This window comes from Amphiura filiformis, chromosome 4, assembly GCF_039555335.1.
Source record: "Amphiura filiformis chromosome 4, Afil_fr2py, whole genome shotgun sequence".
NCBI classification, from domain to species: domain Eukaryota; kingdom Metazoa; phylum Echinodermata; class Ophiuroidea; order Amphilepidida; family Amphiuridae; genus Amphiura; species Amphiura filiformis.
In genome coordinates, this window is record NC_092631.1 from 67,459,313 (window position 1) to 67,479,036 (window position 19,724).

Consider the following 19,724-nt stretch of genomic DNA (forward strand, 5'->3'; position numbering starts at 1 on the left):
CACTTTGGGTTGGTGAACTGTTCAATCTTTCTTATTAAACTCATTTCAGTTGGGGCTATAAGTTACTGGATGTCTTAATGTCAAGTAAGTTGATGACTCGCAGTGCCACCTGCCAGTAATCCCATGACTCATTCCATCACTCACCTTGAGACCAATTTCATTAACGACTCCCGGTTCCACCTCACAATAGCCCCAATCATTCTCTACCATAGGTTCTTCCATCATGTATAGAAGCCATTTACCATTAGCCACTTCATATGGGAAGTATATAGTTACTAGTGATTCAGTCACTATTCCTGGGCCGGCATTGTATACCTGCAATATATAAATAAATATATTAGATAATGGTGATGAGACCACCGATTGAGTAATTGATATATTGGAGGGGGGCCAAATTTGATGAATGAATTAAACAATTAAACATAATACTCAAGCGTATTGCCCTGGCCGTGAAAAGAGACCCTTTTATTTGCTTTTTGTATGCTGGTGATATACAACTTGCTATACAAGTCCGGGGGGGGGGGGGGGTAACACTTAGAGTGCTCTGCCATTCAAAAGCAATATTAAGCCCCATGCATACTGCAATGTGTTAGTTGTCAGTTACAAGGACTAAAATGGTGTTTTTCATTTAAGGTCAAAATCAGATAATAAGTAACATCTTCAAATCCTGGGTGTTACAAAATGTGTAGTATATAGCTTGTTATGAGTATATTTAAAGACTAACAGTGGAAGGAGTACTCAGGTTCAAAGTTTTACTTGCCAGTAATGCAGGTTGTAATTTTTGAATAAAAATAAATCAGAAACTTTGCTCATTTTGTTCCAACATCATGTTGTTTACAGTTATTGTGCCATTACCCACAGTTATGTTTGAGAACATGAATGTGCTAAATGAAAAACAAAACTGGAAACATTGGACCACTTTATGCATAGCACTATTTCTGAAATTCCACTTGGGTAATTTTACCACTATAGTAAGAATTCCATTTGAATGAACGCAGTGCGTTGGCATGGTTGTTGGATTAACTTCAGTGTTACTCACGCACAGTGGCACACGCTGGCGTACATCGTGCAGTGCACACCCAGAGTGATTCTTTTGTATAATTAAACCAAATATTGTATGTACGTACAGTCCATGTATGTTTGACTGGTACACCAACATCATCCTCATATTCCATGGCACTCTCTCCTGTCACTTCTCCACCAAAGAAATACTGCTCCTGATCTGGTGTTCTGAAACAATTTTAAAAAATTGTTCTTATTTTGCACTTTACAAAGGTCTTTTAAGTATTTAATTTCAAAGATACTTCCTCCAATGATATATAAATATGAATGTTTTAATTCTTCTGGTGTCCGGTTATGCGCGCTGGTGATCATCGATCGCGTAGAAGAGGTAAGGTCTCTGCCCCTTCTACATGTCAATGACCAATGGGTTGACCGTGTTGTTGTCATGACCGTTGATCAGCTAAATTTATTGATTCACGCTCACATACACTTGATGCACAGCACATACCATGGAAGAATTAGAGAATTTGCTTCTAAGTAAAAGTTACTGGAATTCTAACAAATACCCACTGACTTACTTTCTATAATACATGTACAATACACCACATGTACCTGTGTACAATTAATGTGATTACAAGAATTCTATGAGATAATAGAGCATATTATTTTCTGAACCTACCCACTGATTTGAATATCTGTGACACTTTCTACATCTATAAAAACTTCAAACTCATTATCAGCTGGGTTGGAATCTTTGTTGGTTCTGTCAAGAAACAAAATACATATAAAACATAGGCAATTAGTTTATACATCATACATTGGAACCGAAAAACAAGGGAATAAGATCATGTAAATGATGCCTGTTGTACTGTCTGTAACAGTAACCTCCCTCTAATAAACACCTCCCATATTTTTCATTGAGAAAGTGACAAAATGAGCACATTTTAATGTCATATCATGTAAGCTTGTAATTAGCATTTGCTGAACAAAACCTATTTTCAACTTCAACTTCCATTCACTTCATTGTCAATTATAGTAGAACTTTCATTTTTATTAAAAGAAATATTTTTGCATGAAAATGTACAATGTTCGTAGTGCTTAATGTTTCATAACACTATAATTGTTAATCTGATTGTGCATGTTGTTTACATCGGCAGCCATTTTTAATGCGGAAGCGAGTGATGAAATTTGTAAAGATATGGTAAGCTTACATAGCAATTATTTTATAGAAACTTTACCTGTAAGAAACACCCTCTTTTGAAAATTGCATCACCAGGGCATTTATTAGATAATACAGTACCTGTAATTCTTATTATATAGGATCTGTCAAGAATTCACAAAATCCGAAAATCAAAAATATTATCAAAAATCAGATTTTTTTGTATGAAGTACTATGCAAGTGAAGTCTATAAGCAACAGTCCATATAGGCATACAATCACTTATGCTGATAGTGAAATGCCCTTCTTCTACGAAGTAGAATATTGAAACCTCATCTTGCAAGATTATTTTATTATGAATTAGCCCAAAGGCATTTGACATTATGTATATCATCACTTAATCCTAACCGCCCTAAAGGATACAATAAGCTACAGCCACAGAATTAAAGACAGAGAATCGGGACTCGACCACCATCTTGATACAGGCATGGAGCAAATATTGGGGGTATTCGGTTTCCCTCGGAATGCACTCGAGGCATTTGTTGTTGTTATGCAAGCGTGACAGGGATGAAGGGCGCATTTGAGAGACGCACTTGATGTGACCTGCACGCGAGAACCAAGATGCTTCAGATGAGACGCAGAATTGTTTTCGTTCGTTTCTGCGCACCGTCGGCAAGGACCCGAATACCCCAAATTTTCTCCCCATAGCTGACTGCGCAATTATGCGTGGCGGTATAGGGAGTCCGGTTCTCCTTCTCTAATTCTGTGGCTACAGCACCAAGGGTTATGCGCGGTCTGGTCCTCCACATCCAAGTGGTCTGTGGTTCAAAGCGGGGCTGAAATGAACAACTTTTCTCTTCATCCTCCTTCTTTCCTTCCCCTTCGCCAATTAATCCATGTACTTACGATTTGGCTTTGATCATGATGGTGAAATTGCCTGTCTCTGGGGGTACTGTGTTGGCATCAAAACTAAAGTCAAACATATCAACAGCCTGAAACAAAAAAACATCACAGTTATGCCACAATAAATTCCTATCTCATTACTCACCATTATATTGATCATACTTAAGATCTACATGCGATTGGGGTGTCTACCAAGACATCCATACATAATAACGGGCTATTTCAGTTCAAATCCATACACCCTCTATGGAAGATGTGGCCTTAATCTTCAACACAGGGAGTGTGAGTTTTAAATGGGTTACTAGAATGTGTGACTCTACTTAAAATCTACACCCTGTGTGGAAGGTCCCAAGAAAGACCCCAACTATGCCCAATTTATGTCCTGGGACACCAACTTACTAACTCCGTACTCCACTAAATCTACTATTGGACACATCTTTGTGCCTGCATGTTCTGTGCAAGATCCTACACCAGTTCTACTGTAAGTCAAGTGCATGTACACTGCACAGCTCTTAATGCAATGTGCATGCATAGGACCACACCTTAGACACATCCAGGCAACTCCTTGTAGAGTGTCAAATGGTATTTATACAGGAGGTCAAGCATTCAACTCTTAGTAAAGACAATGTTTTTATCACTATATTCTTACCACAGTAGGAGAATATGGGTTGCCAAGGGTGCAAATGATCACGGTAGCATTGTCATTGTCAATTTTACATTTCTGTGAAGAAAAATAACAAGAATAAAATGATTTGATTTTCAGACATAACATTCACTAGTAAATATTTATATTGGGTGGCTATTATCACACTCTCACCTTTTATAAACACAGGTGTGATGTTGCGCAACAATTGCAGTAACCTCCATATCTTTTATTTCAATTGTTTTAAGAGGAGTACTCTATTATATGAAAGTGGCTTGGGATGAGTTCTACATCTCCTCTTCGTCCTATAGCATACACATCAATTGCAAGTGATTTCAATCTGCGGTGTCTGGATTCAAACCAGTCTATATAGTAGCTTAAAATGATGAGTGCTCAACCAGGCCTTGCAATAACTTCGAAATTATATTTCCAAATTGAACCTTACATTCGGAAGTTGGACCTTAATTTCAAAACCACTAAGGTATTGGACATTTTTTGTTTCGACTATATCGCTGGGCTTATAGTTCCTCTTTTATAGCATTTCTAAATACATATAAGTATGGATATAATTAAAATCATATTTGTAGTTGTTTAAGTAGCATTTGATGCCAATTTTGTTACACACTTGTATGGAGTTATTTTTATGATAATGTAAGTGCCTAAATTGAGGCAAGTATAATGCTCTTTCCAGCCTTCAATCTTCATCTCCATTTACTTTATGTAAAATGAAAAGGTCCGTTAAAAAAGGACTCCATTCAAGTTTGTACTGAAAATACACAATTTGGGGCTCATGCATTAGACGCATCAACATCAGCACGTGTGCATTATTTTGTCTAATTTCTCTCCCAACAAGTAACACATTTGTACATTCAAATGTGACACGATCTGGTCCAAAAGGTCAAAAGGAGGCATTTTTAAAAATTGAGTTACTATAATTATTACATTATACTTGCAATTGGCTTTTATTTACTGAAAACACCAAAGGCCTAGCATACTTGGTGATGAAATTATGAAGTTTTTTGATGTCTATTTTCTTATGTATTTTATTGTTTTTTACTCCTTATTTTTACCTATATCTCAGTTTCAAATTTGCCGCCTTTGGCCCCCATGGACCAGATCGTGTCACAAATATAATAGCTTAATGCTTGTATAAGGTAATAATTATAGTAACTCAATTTTCGAACATATCTCCTTTACCCTCTATGGACCAGATTGTGTCACATATGCAATGTGCTTATTTTCAAGAGGGGCTATATTTCTTTATATCCTGTATGAACCTGGTATGTATGGTGTACTTACATCCACAGCCATTTTCTCAAATTGCCTGAACTCCAGTATCTCTGGGAAGATGAGTAAGAGCTGTGCATCATAAGCTTCCTCATTGAGATTCTGTACTCCTACAGACAGCTTCAATTGGTCATGTTCACCTACACGTAACACTGGTGGCTCTCTGAAATTATTAGGCAAAAAGGAAATCACAGTCATTATTATACATATTAGACTTAAAATATTGAAATATGGATGGTCGGTTATAACATGTAATTTTTTCTACCTTACATTGAGGTCCATCACCCAAACCATTCTTATTCAAGTTTTGAGTTAAATTATTTCTGTAATTTGGATTGTAGAAGCAAAAATATTAACAAAAATTGATTCCGTGCGGATAAATTTGAGTAATATTTCAACAAAAATATCATAACAGAAATTATACCATTTTGAAGCATCAAAACCCAAATTGTACTTTTTTTGCTATACAACTTCAGTGATTTTAAAGCAGCTTTTTCAGATGGCCCACAAACAAATAGTTCCTCGTCATATTTCCATGCATCGCCCAGGCCTATTGGTGATAACCACATGTAACCAACAAACTACCATGAGGAATGAAGCTTTCAATCGGGTCACACACTTTTAATGAGAAAATCTCAGAAAGAATAAGAATTATATCCCAAAACAGAAATCATTGCAAAACACAGCTATTTTTAATTGTTTTTTTGTCCATATTTTTCATGTATGCAACAGTTCTTGTTATTTTGAAACCAGAATATATAAGTGTCAATATAGCCAAATACGGACCCTAAACATTGATATAGCCAAAATTGGATCACCTAAACATTGATGATGCTATATGCTGATATTCTGAACTTTTTTGATATTTTTATTAACACAGATGCATGGCACGTTTATATTCTAGTGACCCCCTGGGTGCTGGGGATACTAAGGCAACAGCGAGGTGGAATGAGTTATTTCTACTGCAGTGAGCAATAACAAATTTTAGTTTCAAGTTTGAAATTTTAATATGGGCAGAACAAAATAGAATCTTACCCTTCCAAATGAGTGTCAATGGTGAGTTTGAGATCTGTGATGCATTCTCCATCATCTTTAGCACACTCCTTCTGGAAATCCACCTGTTACAAAGGAGACAACAGATGAAGTAGCATTAGAAACTAAACATGGTGCATTCATTATCATCCAAAGTGCCAAACACTTGCAAAGCTGTTGAATTATGCAACTTGTAAAATAGTAGTTAGAAATCATAAATAAAAAGTAATTCAAAATTAAATCATAAAGTAAACATTAAAAATAATATGTACAAATATGCAGGCCATCTGGCTGAGCAGAGCATCTGTCCCAGGCAACATAAGTGAAAAGAGAGATGTTAGTTATAATAAGCATTTGATAAAATTGTCGAGTGTGTGTGAATAATGTGGCAGTGAGCTTGCATCTTGTGCAAATGCATACAACAAATTGGTGGTTTTGTTTAGTACTTACAAGCAATTTGTAAAGAAATAGTTGGTTAATAAAATTTCACTTTAAAACAAGAATTGCTGAATAAATGGTAAACTGATGGTTTTAAGTTTTCAAGCTTTTTGTATATAAGAATTAGCTCTGATTTCTTCAGGACAAGATACAAGTTTTGCATGTATATCCTGTTTATGGTGTCTCTAAAAAGAGCTGCTTGTATACTATTTTCCCTCTCAGCGAGTCAATGCACATTTAATTTGGCACAGCTTCAAATCTGGAGTCTTTGCTCAATTTTGATTTTTCATTTACTAGTGTTTCAATACCAGTTTAGTTATTTGATTCGTTAGTTACCTTGTTATAGAAAAACATGAAATAAATTGTGATTATCATGCCTAGATTTTTTTTTTTTCAAATAGCAGTTCATCTGAGTTTTTTTAAGTATTCAGAGTAAGTCAAAATTGACTTTTCCTAGTAATTAACAAAATCAAATTCATTTCATGTATTATTTTGCAAGTAAAAATTCTCCATCAATACAACTCAAAACTGAAAAGAATGTGTATAATTTAATTTTGTCATCCAATGCATTCATGACGAGCAAACATGTCATTCTCCTATCATGCCATTGCGCTCATCAATCAATCAGTGCATCAAAAGTAAAACACTTTCCAGTTGCTCACTTAACAGGATTCAGGGATTTTTTTTGTCATTTTTTTGTGTTTTATCCCTAACTATGAACCTGGGGTTTATCCTCTTCTTTATAACTGCATGGAATTAGCCTAGCACATTAGTGTTGAAATCTTCTATTGAAGGATTATACAGCTTTATTCAGTAAGCTGCTTAATTCCTCAATAGAGTCTTTACATTAGTCTAACTCAAAAATATTTTACACCAAAGATATACCGAACATGTGTGCACTGAAATAAGCTAGGTTATGATAAAGTTTAGACTTCCATGTCACATGCAAAGCATCTATATCCTATCACTATAGTTTTTTTAAATACATTTCTTGTTTACTTTTTCCCTCGAATTAAACATATCAAAAACCTTTCAAGAACATGTTCATTTTAGCTCTCAATGGAATTTACCCAAAACATTTGGTGAAAAAGACTTTATCAAATATATGTTGAGTTACCAAAGTAATTGATGACTAAATCCTGTTAATAAACAAATGGAAAGTGCACTGTGTTTTTCTCAAATACTTTGTAGAATCCATTCCGGAATGAAATAAACTCAACCCATAAAGTATCGAAACGATTATAGATGGTCAGATATATTGGAAACTGAAATATATAGCAAAAACTTATTTAATTTAATTGCTATTTATTTCAGTTCCCGATATATCTGACCATCTATAATCGTTTCGATACTTTATGGGTTGAGTTTATGCAACACATGCTGCATAGACACAATGGTAGACTGACTGACTCACTGTATGTTTACATGTGTACGTGGTGAAGGTGAGATGATCATATATACATTATATCAATGCTGAAAGGAAAAGCAGTGAATTGTGATCAACAATGAATAAATAATTGTCTAAAATATACATGTAAGTGTATAAATAAACAAATAAACGAACGAACAAACAAAAACAAACAAACAAACAGAAATACATACAAACTAATTGATGAATAAACTGCATTTTATGACCCACTGATGCAAAATGGGTACATGTACATGATGCCCGGTCAATTTTTGAGTTGAAGGCATATTATCCATTCCAATCTGTTAGTATGCCTATCTTTCTATTACTTTAAGACATTGATATCAATTCATAACCTCATTAATATACGCGAAGCCTGTAATCCAATCAAAAGAAATTGATTGCCTGACCGCGCACTAATTGCGAGGTCATTAATAACTCACAATGACTCCGGACGCGCAACAATGACTTCTGCGCACGCGATGCGTGTATAAGCTTACAGCGTTATGGCAACGCCTACGCCTACGTGATGCCGTTGCGCTTCTGTGATTGGTAGCTCTTGTTGTCGGCGCGAATGTTATATTCGCCTGGTTGATTTTTTTGTAGGGTAGGTTACAACAATGATTAAAACTGGTTATATTTAACAGCGTTTTATGGCATATAATAACATAAAATGCCATTTTGATTTGTTCAAAATATTAGATACAACGTTAATGAATGACAATAATAACTTTGCACCATCTATTTTGAGGTCATTGTGTGAAATTGTCGGGTTTTGTTTTGGGCCTCGGTATTTTTCCTCGGGAGCGGTACTCGGAAAAATACCTCAGCCCAAAACAAAACCCTCAAAATAGATGGTGCGCAGTTATTATTGTCTATTCATAACCTCATTAATAAACGCGATCCGTGCGATCCAATCATATTTTATTATTTGTGAAAACGCGAACGCAAATCGAGGTCATTAATATCTCACAATTGACTGCAAAATGCGTAATTGTTCCAATGTTGCACACAATTGACTTCTGCGTGCGCGCCGTGACAAGGCGTCCAACGAACTCTTGTGGCGCTGGCTGCCGTATTTGGATTATGCGCTACCATATTTGCACAGATTCTGATACGCACTTTTGTTATTGGTCGTTTTGTTTTAGCCTGATCGATTTTGGGAAAGGGAAGATGTAAGAATTGTTTATTTTTACAAACTTTTGAGGAAAATTTTGTGTTATTTTGTAAAGTTAAAAGATCAAAGTGACGACTATGAATGAGGTTAATAACTTTGCATCGGTTATATATAGGCATTGTGAAAAATCTAAACATTTTGCTTTGGACCTCGGAATATCCCTCGGGCTGCGCCCTCGGGATATTCCTCGGTTCCAAAGGCAAAATGTTTAGATTTTTCACAATGCCTCCAAATAACCGATGCGCAGTTATTAACCTCTAAATAAGTGTATACCAAATACCATGAAAATAGCAATATCTCAAATCAAATCTGTCTGAATGCAATATTCCTCATATTGCATTATTCAGTGGGCCACAAATGAACCTTATATAATTCAGTAAACAAATGAACAAAAACTGTATTATATAATATCCTGCATTTCCACCCAAAATAAGCATATATTTGTTGTGCAGTAGAATAAGATCACCTACAGATCCTGCCACAATTCTTTAGCATTTCCATGAAATAAATGTAGCGTGTGAGCAAGTCAACATGATGGGGCCGTGTTTGGCTAATTAAATCAGGACATAAATATTTTAACAACTCTAGCTAAGTAAACAAGCAAATTCCCATCGCCCGAACATTTTTAGTGTGTTTTTGCACAATTATCTGGTCATGCAATTTAAGTCAGTGATGAGTGCCAAAGGATTGTGACGGGATCAATAAGCAAATCTGTTAATTATCATATGTCAACTTTGTGGCAATTAAAGCTTTCCCTGGCCCTGCAAGCCTTATTTCCTTGACCATTCAGTTTAGACCTACATGGCTGGTCCGTTAGTATGTTTTATACTATTTCATTAGTTGCAATTGCTCTCCCAAATAAAAAGCTTTTAATATATATTCAACATTTGAATGTGATGTACAAAACAACATATTTTAAACGTAATCATGTTTCCTGCAAGTGACTTTGCCTGTGTGGGTTCATGCACATACATTCAGTTACAACTGTGAAAATACATTCATATCATGTTATACATGATTTTAATTTTTTTCTTCCAGAGTTTCAATTACAATTCAAAGAGTTTATACGTTGCTACATTGGTAGTCTGGCAAATCACTTCATCATGGGGGTATCTAAACTATTCAGTGATTAATGTTTATCTGTTCTAATGGTAGTCACTATCTGATAATGCTACACTGAGTAATCTAAACAAGACCCAAATCAAAAATCAAATTTCACCAAAATAACAACTTGTCAACATTATCCTGCTTTCATGAGGCATGCACACAAACAAAAATCTTGCTCTTACATAGAATCATCAACTGTAACATGTGAAAATATTTTGTTGTGCATAATTGTAATACAAATCCACAGAAATCAAAATTAACAATACAGAAATATACCCCAACTGGGCACAAAAACCTTTTATAAACTTTTCAAAAGTGACAACAAATGCTTAACAAATACATGAAATAAAAATGATTATATTATAGTATATATTTGTAAATGCTGAACACAGTATTCATAATCACAATGCAACAACATATTTATAAATTGCATGCATTAACATGATCAGGCAACACTTTATACCATGCGCCATATAGGTCGGAGCCGTGCCCACAATCTAGTCAATCTTTCGCCAAGCTTTTTACGGATCTGCAAATAGGTAGACTATGGGTTATAACATCATCACAAATGCAGTAGCATCTCACAAATGTTATACAGGCATCTCTTCCAACCCAACACATCCAGCCAATCTATTCAGCTTGTATGGATTATCACATATGCACTAGAATCTCACAAATGTTATACAGGCATCTCTTCCTGCCCATATCAACTAGCCAATCTCTAGCCATATCATCTAGCCAATCTCCAGTAAAGAGCCAAACTATTTTCACATAATGCACTAACATTTTGGGCAACAGCATCTCAAAAGGTTACACAAGCATCCCTTCCCATCTGTGACTGGCTTAACCATATTATGCCCTTGCACAGACAATGTGACATTTTCATTGTCAAACTCACACATTTCTTATTTGGCATTCAGTACATACATTTCATAACATGCATACATAGCCACCACAGTTTGCACCTCATCATTTCTTCACATAGCACTTCTGGGCAATTTAAAATGGGTAGAAGAAACTGAACAAGAACTGGAGAAGGGCACAACATATTCAACTTTTAGTTTATAAATTTACAGCTCAAATTCTGGAAAGACACAATGGGAAAGACAGAAAGGATAGAGAGAGGATGGGAAGAGGGAAGGGAAGAGGGAAGGGAAGAAGGGAATGGTTAGAAGAAGAGAGCAGTGAAAAAAGAAATAGTTGTCCATTCACTAAAGACAGCAAACAAATTGGCAACAACAACAAAAACAACAATAACAACAACAAGAAATCAACAGGAACTAAAATACAAGTGCCAAGTACACTTGTAAATAACATCCATCTTCATTATAAAATTATCATTGAGTATATGCCAAACATTACATTGTGAGAAAACCATGTCACCACACATACTATTTCTATGCTGTATGTGTTCAAACCATATTGTATGAAATCATTATCAACATTTACAAGTTGAATAATTCCTAGACAATAAAATTTTGATTGTCTAGGAATTATTCAAACTACCATCCAGATATCTTCCAAGATAATGAATAGTGTCTAAAAATGGGTTTCAACAGTGTATGGGATGTGTGGTGTGGGTGCATTTTGAGGATCTTAGGTATTTAGATTTAGGGTGCTTTTTGAAAATGTTCTCCAGAAATAGGGGCTTATTAAAATAATGGGGGAAAATACAAATGGAAATTTCCGTGCAAAATTAAAACATTCAAAACACTTTATATCTGAAGTCAAAACTAATCAAACTGCTCAATTTATTTAGATATTTCATGGATTGTTGTACAACTTAGACAGTTCACTCAAAAAATTTTGTAGGGGGCGCTTATTAGGGTGCGGCACTAATTAAGTTGATTGCAGAAATAATTTTCTTTGAATAATTTCAAACTAATCTATTGGTATCTCACCAATCACCATTAATGAAATGCTAGCTAGCTAATTATGCAGCGGTAGGATTTCATCACATATTGATTCAAACCAAAGATGTTTGCAATATTCTTGCAATCTAGTTATGAGAATCTTTGTTTGTACCAGTTCACAGATAATATCATGAAATTCTAGCTCTGATTCTCACTGTATCTCCCACAACATTGTTGACTAAATATGATACTAAATCACATCAGATTTATACAAAGTGTCAAAAATTGTAAACTTTGTTTTCTAAATCATAGAATAAGGCTATTCCATTTGGAAACCATACCCACTTGGGGGAAATTTTGGAATTCCAACCAAATTCAGATCCAACCATCCCAAATAGGACCCAATTGTCCTAAATATTCAATTTTCCTTTGAACTAGATTTTAACACAATTATAATGCTCAACATTTCCACCTGGGTTGATCACTCTGTCAGTCAGCATGATGTCACTTGCAATAGATCACTTCTTCCCATTGGTTGTTTTTGCCGATATTTGGCTGTTCCATCTCGCCCCCTCGTACACGAAGGGGACACTTACCATTGCACTCAATGGGAGAAATCACAAAACATGCCATAAAATAAATACCTCTTGATGAAAAAATTCCAAAATTTTGATTTTTTTTTTATCAGAGAAATCAACTTCAAATAATTGCTAAAGACAAGGCAAATTGGTATTTTCTGTGCTGTGAAAATTGACTTGAACTGAAAGGCCCTGTACACACCAATATAGGGATTTTGTGAGGGTGTCCCCTTTGACAGATGTGAGAAGTGGGTAAGTGCAGTAGATGGAACAACCCCAAGAGAATATAATTCAACTGGAAATCACATCTCCCACAGGGGTGTGTGGATTTGAAATGGAATGGCCCATTGCCCCATGTATAGTTGACAATTTGACATGACTATAAAATTGGACTATAACTACAGGAAATTGAAAAAGAACATGGCCAAAAGCTTTGATGATGTATTTCCACACTATTCTGTCTACTGAAGTCCTAATGTGCTACGTACTACCCATAGTAAATACACCAATAAAGATGGTACTCTTTTACGTGCAGAGTAGAGATATAGCAGTAGAAACATCTCACAAATATTGTACAATGAGAAAACAACATCAAAAATATCTACTTTTCACTTGAAATGTCATTGTTGAATGCTTGCGCTTTTATAAAAACCATAAGACAAATTGTCATTTCATCTATGTTACCATTGGCTATTTGCTCTGTTCACATGGTAAAATCTTTTCCATGTGAGTAAAACAGACTCAAATATGGCAAATTATGGCTGTTTTAGTACTCAACTGGCCATTACAAAGATTAGCTTTGTACTTCTATAAGTGCCCATACTCTAACTGAGCCATAGCCCTGAGCCTTACAACACAAAATCCCAGCAGCAAATGGAAAGATGTCCAAAACTTACTGATGACTTGTGCCAAAGGGCTAAAAATCCATACACCCCTATTCCACAGAGGGTGCGTGAATTTCGAATGGGGTTAACCTAATGGGTGACTCCATTTGAAATTTAAATCTACACCTCTGTATGAAATTAAGGTCATAGGTGTATGGATTTCAACTGTAATAGCCAAATGTGCATTTCAATGAAAATGTAGATTTTTTGCTTACTGCATTTTTTTTGGTAGCAAAGCAAAACCTGCAATATATTTGATATTCCCTCTTTTAGCATGTACAGAAAGCAGAAATAATGGGCCAACCTCTAAGAGAAGCAGCAAGGTAAGCATTGAAACAGCTACAGCAAACTACATGAAATTACACTTACGAGATCCTGTATGCGTAGGATTGCAGGCAGTAAACAGGCCAAATATCCATCCACCGAGGGTATGGTGGATAACACAAGGAAAGAAAATAGTTAGGTGAGACAACAAGCACAAACAAACAAACTAGTAATATATTATAATATGGCTACACATAAAGTCCTGCAGGGGGGCGGGGGAGTGGGGAGTGGCATGTCCCTCCTCACATTTTGTCACATTGCAAATTTCATGGGAAAAATGGACTTTAAATTGCTTAAATTTTGAACATTTTTAAAACTTTTCCCAACTAAAATTGTACACAATAACAGTATGTACGAAATGGCTTCAATTTGGTGTTCATTTTGTTTAATATTCAAAACTTTTACAGATATTGTGTCCCACCCCATGATCAACTTTGGATTGACATCGTTGATGGCAGCTATCATCAGGTCATTCGAGGCATGTAGATGAACTACAATCAGTCAAAGTCCCTGTGCTTTGTGTGCTGTGAATTCTTGCATATTCATGATGAGGGCCGATCGGTCAATCGTGTGTGTCTAACAATCACGCCAGCATTGTGTGCCTTCACATATACGTGTTAGAGCATTTGTGTCTTCACGTTTAGGCGAAAGACCGTAAAAATATGTGGTATGTGTGCGTAGCAGTCTCACCTGTCACATTTCATGGAACGATCGGCCCTCATTATCTGGTGATGCTGAGACTTTGATTGATTGTAGTTCATTTGTGCTAGTTTGTACTTCTAGGTCAACTATAGACAGCCAAGTGAAAATGTCTTTATGTCATTTATCAAATGGGGGCAAAGAAAATTGATCTGTTGGGTCATATTAAGGGCAAACAGGCCAACTACCAGGTTGCGGGAGAGATGACCCTCCTGCAGGACTATAAACTACTCTACCTAGGGCAATCAATTATTATATAATACATTAACGATAATTATCAAATCTGGGCATTCATTTCATAATGCATGTATCTATAACATACTTATATTTGGTAATACTTCACATGCAGTTTCCATATAATTGAGTTTTTTATTAATCCATTTCATGTTAAAAAATAAATATGATAAATAAATTAATATGAAATTTGAAATGGTTTAAATGGTGGAATCTTGCATGGGTTACTTTGTTGTACTTGGAAACTGACAAACAGAACTATAAAGATAATCAAACCAGTTAAATATAAACAACAAATGACTGAAAAACTAGACATTTACACAAAAGCCCAAAACATTTTTGTAATTTCATATACATAATTGATTCAAAATAAAGGCAAATCCAGTTTTCTTCCTTTGGTTGAATTTAAGCTTGTATTATGTTTGTCATGATTAAAAAGCTTAAATTACTAAAATGATAATATAAAAATCACCAAAACTTTTTGGCTTCAATTACTAAAATGATAATCACCAAAACTAATTTACTTAAATTTCTGTAAAACCTGGACTGATGATTAAATTAAAAAATAAAATTTCTAGATTAAATTGTTTTATTCTTATGTTTTAAGTATACTGTTCTTCAAACCAACTACAATTACAACTACATAAAACAATAACGAGACAAAAACTGAACAATGCACTACAAATACCCTATTTAATGATTAGTCAGCATTATTGACTTGAAAGTGGCTACTAGCCTGTCTAAATTCCTAACTTTAATTCGATATAATTAGTGCCTAAATCATATGACATTTATTATTTTATCATCTAAGGCATTATTATTGCATGCTGGTTGAAAGGCACAATGAGCAGTATTCTTAAAAGAAGACAAATGCAGCCCTGGACTAAAATTTGTTGGTTTAAGTCTAATGAACATTTACCATTCTTCTTCACAATTAAACACTTGAGAGACAGCAGATCTGGATCTGGAGTTATTGGTGTGTTTAACTCTTTTAAGAAATAGTAATTTCCTGTAGAAATGGCATGAGAATAATATATACTTTTTGTAGGTTTAAGTTGACCTGTTTTCAAATTTTCTCAAGATCTTCTTTGAAGTTATTTATCAACTATTTGTCTTCTGAATTTAAAAATGTCCTACTTGTTGGACTTAACACCATTTTAGTCCAGGACGAGGAGTCCACTTTACTGAATATTGTCCAAAGTGTCCTTAGAAAGTCATTATTTTGCTGACTTAATTCAAAGCGGGGTGAATAACTTACAGCAATAGAGGTTTCCTGTTTGGGCTGCTCCCCATCAGCAAATACAGTAGCTATAATTGGGTACAGGTCCATATTTGGGAGTGGTTCCCCAGGGTTGGGCATGACCACTTCCTTCTCATCTAATTCAAATGAAAGCCGCATTGGGATTGGTCTATAAATGTCTTTGAAGCCATGCTGTAAAATATACAAAATGTTTCAATAATCCAACATTATCAAATATACTTACTTTTTTATCCTTATTTTCTGAAATGTTACCCTTTTCAAAGTGCAGACAAAATGATACTGTGTAAGAAGTGTATGGCATATTGATTTTAAAATGCTTATAATACCCTAGATATCACCACTATGATAACTGCATTGTACTTTTTTTTGTAGGGTGGGGCTTTGACAGAAAATCCAAACCTTTACCTTGGCAACAGGCTTTAATATATACTTACCCGTATAATAACCCTGTAATTCTTAGATAACTTGGGCCTCTCCTGACTGGCTGGTCTTAGTGTCATTTTCTGGTTCAGAAGGGAGTAAGATCCTGTGTCTTCAAAGATTACTCGCGATGTTAGCCCTAGGCTACGCCTCTCTTCCTCAGCCTCAATGGAGAAGAGCACATCTGTGTAGAAATGGAAATGATTTAAACTGAATATGATGAAATCTGATAGAAAAGTCTAGCTCTTATGCGAGAACCTCTTATGCGAGTAGATGGACTTGCCAAGTAGGTATACTGGTTTGGATGTAAAAACTTCCATCTCTTGAGCCATACTTCATTCCTCAAATAAAGATACTACAATGAAGTTATTCTTTGTTATGGTTATAGTGATACTATTACTCAAAGCTCTATTTTGATTGGTTACTGAGATGATTATATCACATAATTAGCCAATCAGGAGCTCTGTAACTTACCCAGTGGTTTATCAAAGTCTGATTCTGACCTGTACTGCATACTGGCTTGGATGTAAAAACTGGAAAATAAATCAAATCTTTGAATTAAAACCATTATTATAAATTATAATTGCAAACAATAGAAGACCAACTCCAGCATTCCGTTACTTTTATAGCATTATATAATTGTATTTGCAGAGAGTACAAGATTATCATTTATTACATTGCAAATTTCCAATGGCAGTTTTTCTTTCTCATCTCTCCTGTACCAGTGTATCGGTACCTACCTTGCACACTTGCACTGCTATACCACAACAAAAGACACTGATATATTGATTAATTCAAGAAAAGAGACAAAAACTGATCAGTAGGGTGGGGCAAAAAACACCTTTTTTCTCGGATCGACTTGGGTACATACTACTATTGTGCTATAATATTGGAGCATGTTTCGCCCAGGCAGTAGATTTTCACAAAATCCTGCTTATTTGCTATTTCTTACTGTATAACTCTATATAGAGAAATCAGTAGAAACAACCTAGGAAAAGTAGGCATTGAGATAACATCATAGCCAATATTTTACAATTTGGGTAGCTTGATTAGACCCTCTAGAACATCACCAAATAGCAAACAGTCTCCAATTGGTTACCATTATATTAGTAATTTTCAAGGCTGTGTGACCTTTTGACCTCTGGTCAAAACATGGATAGCCGAAAATTATATATCATTCATATCATGAATATTGTGTCCAATTTTGAACCAATCAAGGAGGGTATTAATGAGATCATCTGCAAATGCAAGTTTGACCATAAATAGTTTAAAGCCCAGTCATAATTGGCAATTGAAACAAGCATTTCAAGTTATCAACCAATCAGAAATGCTGTTACAAATGTAGATGACCAGTAGTGTCCAGGGGGTTAAGTCAAGAAATGCTTCCAGCATGATCAACAATTGCCATCCAATTGCCACAAGTTAATAAGGTCTCCATTAGGAAAGTTGGCCTAAGCAAGGTCACTGATGTAACTCATATCCCATCTGGGTTATTACAGTTGGCTGTATGGCAACTATGTAAACTGGTTATCGCTGCAACACCAAGAGAATTCCTTTTGTGAACTACAGCTATCATGAAGAATTGCTGAAAAAAGGGACCTGTATCATTATGATAACTCACCAAAGTGCTTTCTGACCCTGCGAGTCCACGCAGTTGGTCGAGTTGGAGTCCAGTTCTTTATCACTCGGGAGTAATGCCGACTTGATTTCCACGATTGGACGACCCCTGAGGTAAAATGGCCCTAGCTTTTGTTAACATGGTTATTATTAAATAAATGCTACATGTTACTATGGAAACATGTGGATACACATTTACCCAGGCAGAAATAAAAGCATATGGATGAATCAGTTTGTTTATTGCCGAGGTAAAAATTATCTTGTCCTATTTTTTTTGATATATATCATAACAAATGACCTGCTCTGCTCAATATTGATAAAGTGTACAGCTTTAAAAACTGAGATGACTCCAGAATACAGTGCAAATGCTGTGCTTTTTGGGTAGTACCTGATTTAAGGTTAGTGGTAGTGTTTTTGTGTAATCCTTAGGTTGAGGATTAGGGATAAACACAGTTTATCAGGTAATATGTATGTATATAGTTATACCCCAAAACAGTGTCACTCAGCAGTTTAAGCCGTGTTACCCACAACACACCATTGTTAAGTGTTAGATTGTTATAAAAGTCACACCATATATATTATATACACCGGTCCATATTTCTGCCCATAAATTGTAGTCCACACGCTTCCTAGCAACAAGCAGTCCATATTGGTTAGACGTAGCACATCACTCACCATGTCGCCTCATCACCCTCGTACTCACAATTGGTCCTGTTAGGATCGAGGGTATCCACACTAACTGTAAGGGATGCATTGATGCTCACTATAGCACGAGATCTGTTTGCAGTAAAGCATATACCACGGCAGGCAGTACACACGCACAGCAAGCATGCAAACAAGCACATGTAAAATAAAAGCATTGTTAAGCTAATTAGCAAAATAAATCTGTACCAAATTTCATGCTCATTTATCGATATTTCCCAATTACTCATTATGTAAACCTTTGTAATTATAATATTACGCTGTTATTTTTTTTAATGTAAGTCCACTACCAGTGTAGCCAGCCTGCTTGGCTGTGAAATTAGTGTCATTCTTTTCCTACACATACAAATTGTGACATACTAACTACAACATCACTAGTGCTCATAAGCAATTGACCTTTTCGGTAAATCCCATAACCCTTTGCGAGTACACCTGAGACCTCGTCATTTGATGTCACGCTAATCTGCGCTGATGCGCACATCGTTTATCGAACATCGTTACTGCACATTGCAAGTCGGCGTGACGTCAAATGACAAATTCTCAGGGTGTACTCGCAAAGGCTTATGGGATTTACTGAAAAAGGTCAATTAGTTATTTGGTCTCAACATATTAATTGTACTAACAAATTGAAATATTTGGTAGCACAATTTTGAGATATTTGGTAGCCACAATTTTGAGCTATGAACTGATTTTCTTGAAAAGATGAAAGTGATGTTCAGGCTAGTGAATCATAATTCATTACCAGTGTGCCTATCACAGAGAAGATATTTTGAAGATATTTTTGGTGATATAAGTTTTACCTTCATAGATTCCCTTGCAATACATATCATATTCACCCTAATTAGCCCCAGGTGCTTAAGTTAGTCACTCTCAGTGGTGCTTATTAGAAGAATGAAATGAAAGTCAAAATCATATGACGTCATCAGTGAGGAATATCCCGATTGTAGACAAGATATCATCACAGCATCACCATCTGCTGAAGACGCTAGTCGGACTA

The 19,724-nt window shown here is 35.5% G+C and overlaps 1 protein-coding gene across 3 annotated transcripts in view; it reads right to left on the minus strand.

Moving 5' to 3' along the window:
- LOC140151261 (integrin alpha-6-like) overlaps positions 1 to 19,724 on the minus strand; it is a 68,082-nt gene that overhangs the window by 9,766 nt on the left and 38,592 nt on the right. For 2 of the 3 annotated variants that reach the window (XM_072173537.1, XM_072173535.1), the window contains exons 10-20: positions 18,030 to 18,134; positions 16,883 to 16,941; positions 16,423 to 16,592; positions 15,986 to 16,159; positions 6,029 to 6,111; positions 5,006 to 5,156; positions 3,713 to 3,784; positions 3,067 to 3,152; positions 1,682 to 1,765; positions 1,128 to 1,230; positions 145 to 315 (exon numbers count right to left, since the gene is read on the minus strand). In XM_072173537.1, the coding sequence (XP_072029638.1) occupies positions 145 to 315; positions 1,128 to 1,230; positions 1,682 to 1,765; positions 3,067 to 3,152; positions 3,713 to 3,784; positions 5,006 to 5,156; positions 6,029 to 6,111; positions 15,986 to 16,159; positions 16,423 to 16,592; positions 16,883 to 16,941; positions 18,030 to 18,134 (1,258 nt within the window). Of the gene's footprint in view, positions 1 to 144; positions 316 to 1,127; positions 1,231 to 1,681; positions 1,766 to 3,066; positions 3,153 to 3,712; positions 3,785 to 5,005; positions 5,157 to 6,028; positions 6,112 to 15,985; positions 16,160 to 16,422; positions 16,593 to 16,882; positions 16,942 to 18,029; positions 18,135 to 18,700; positions 18,803 to 19,724 lie in introns of all 3 variants that reach the window. The other variant, XM_072173536.1, reaches the window with a different exon arrangement.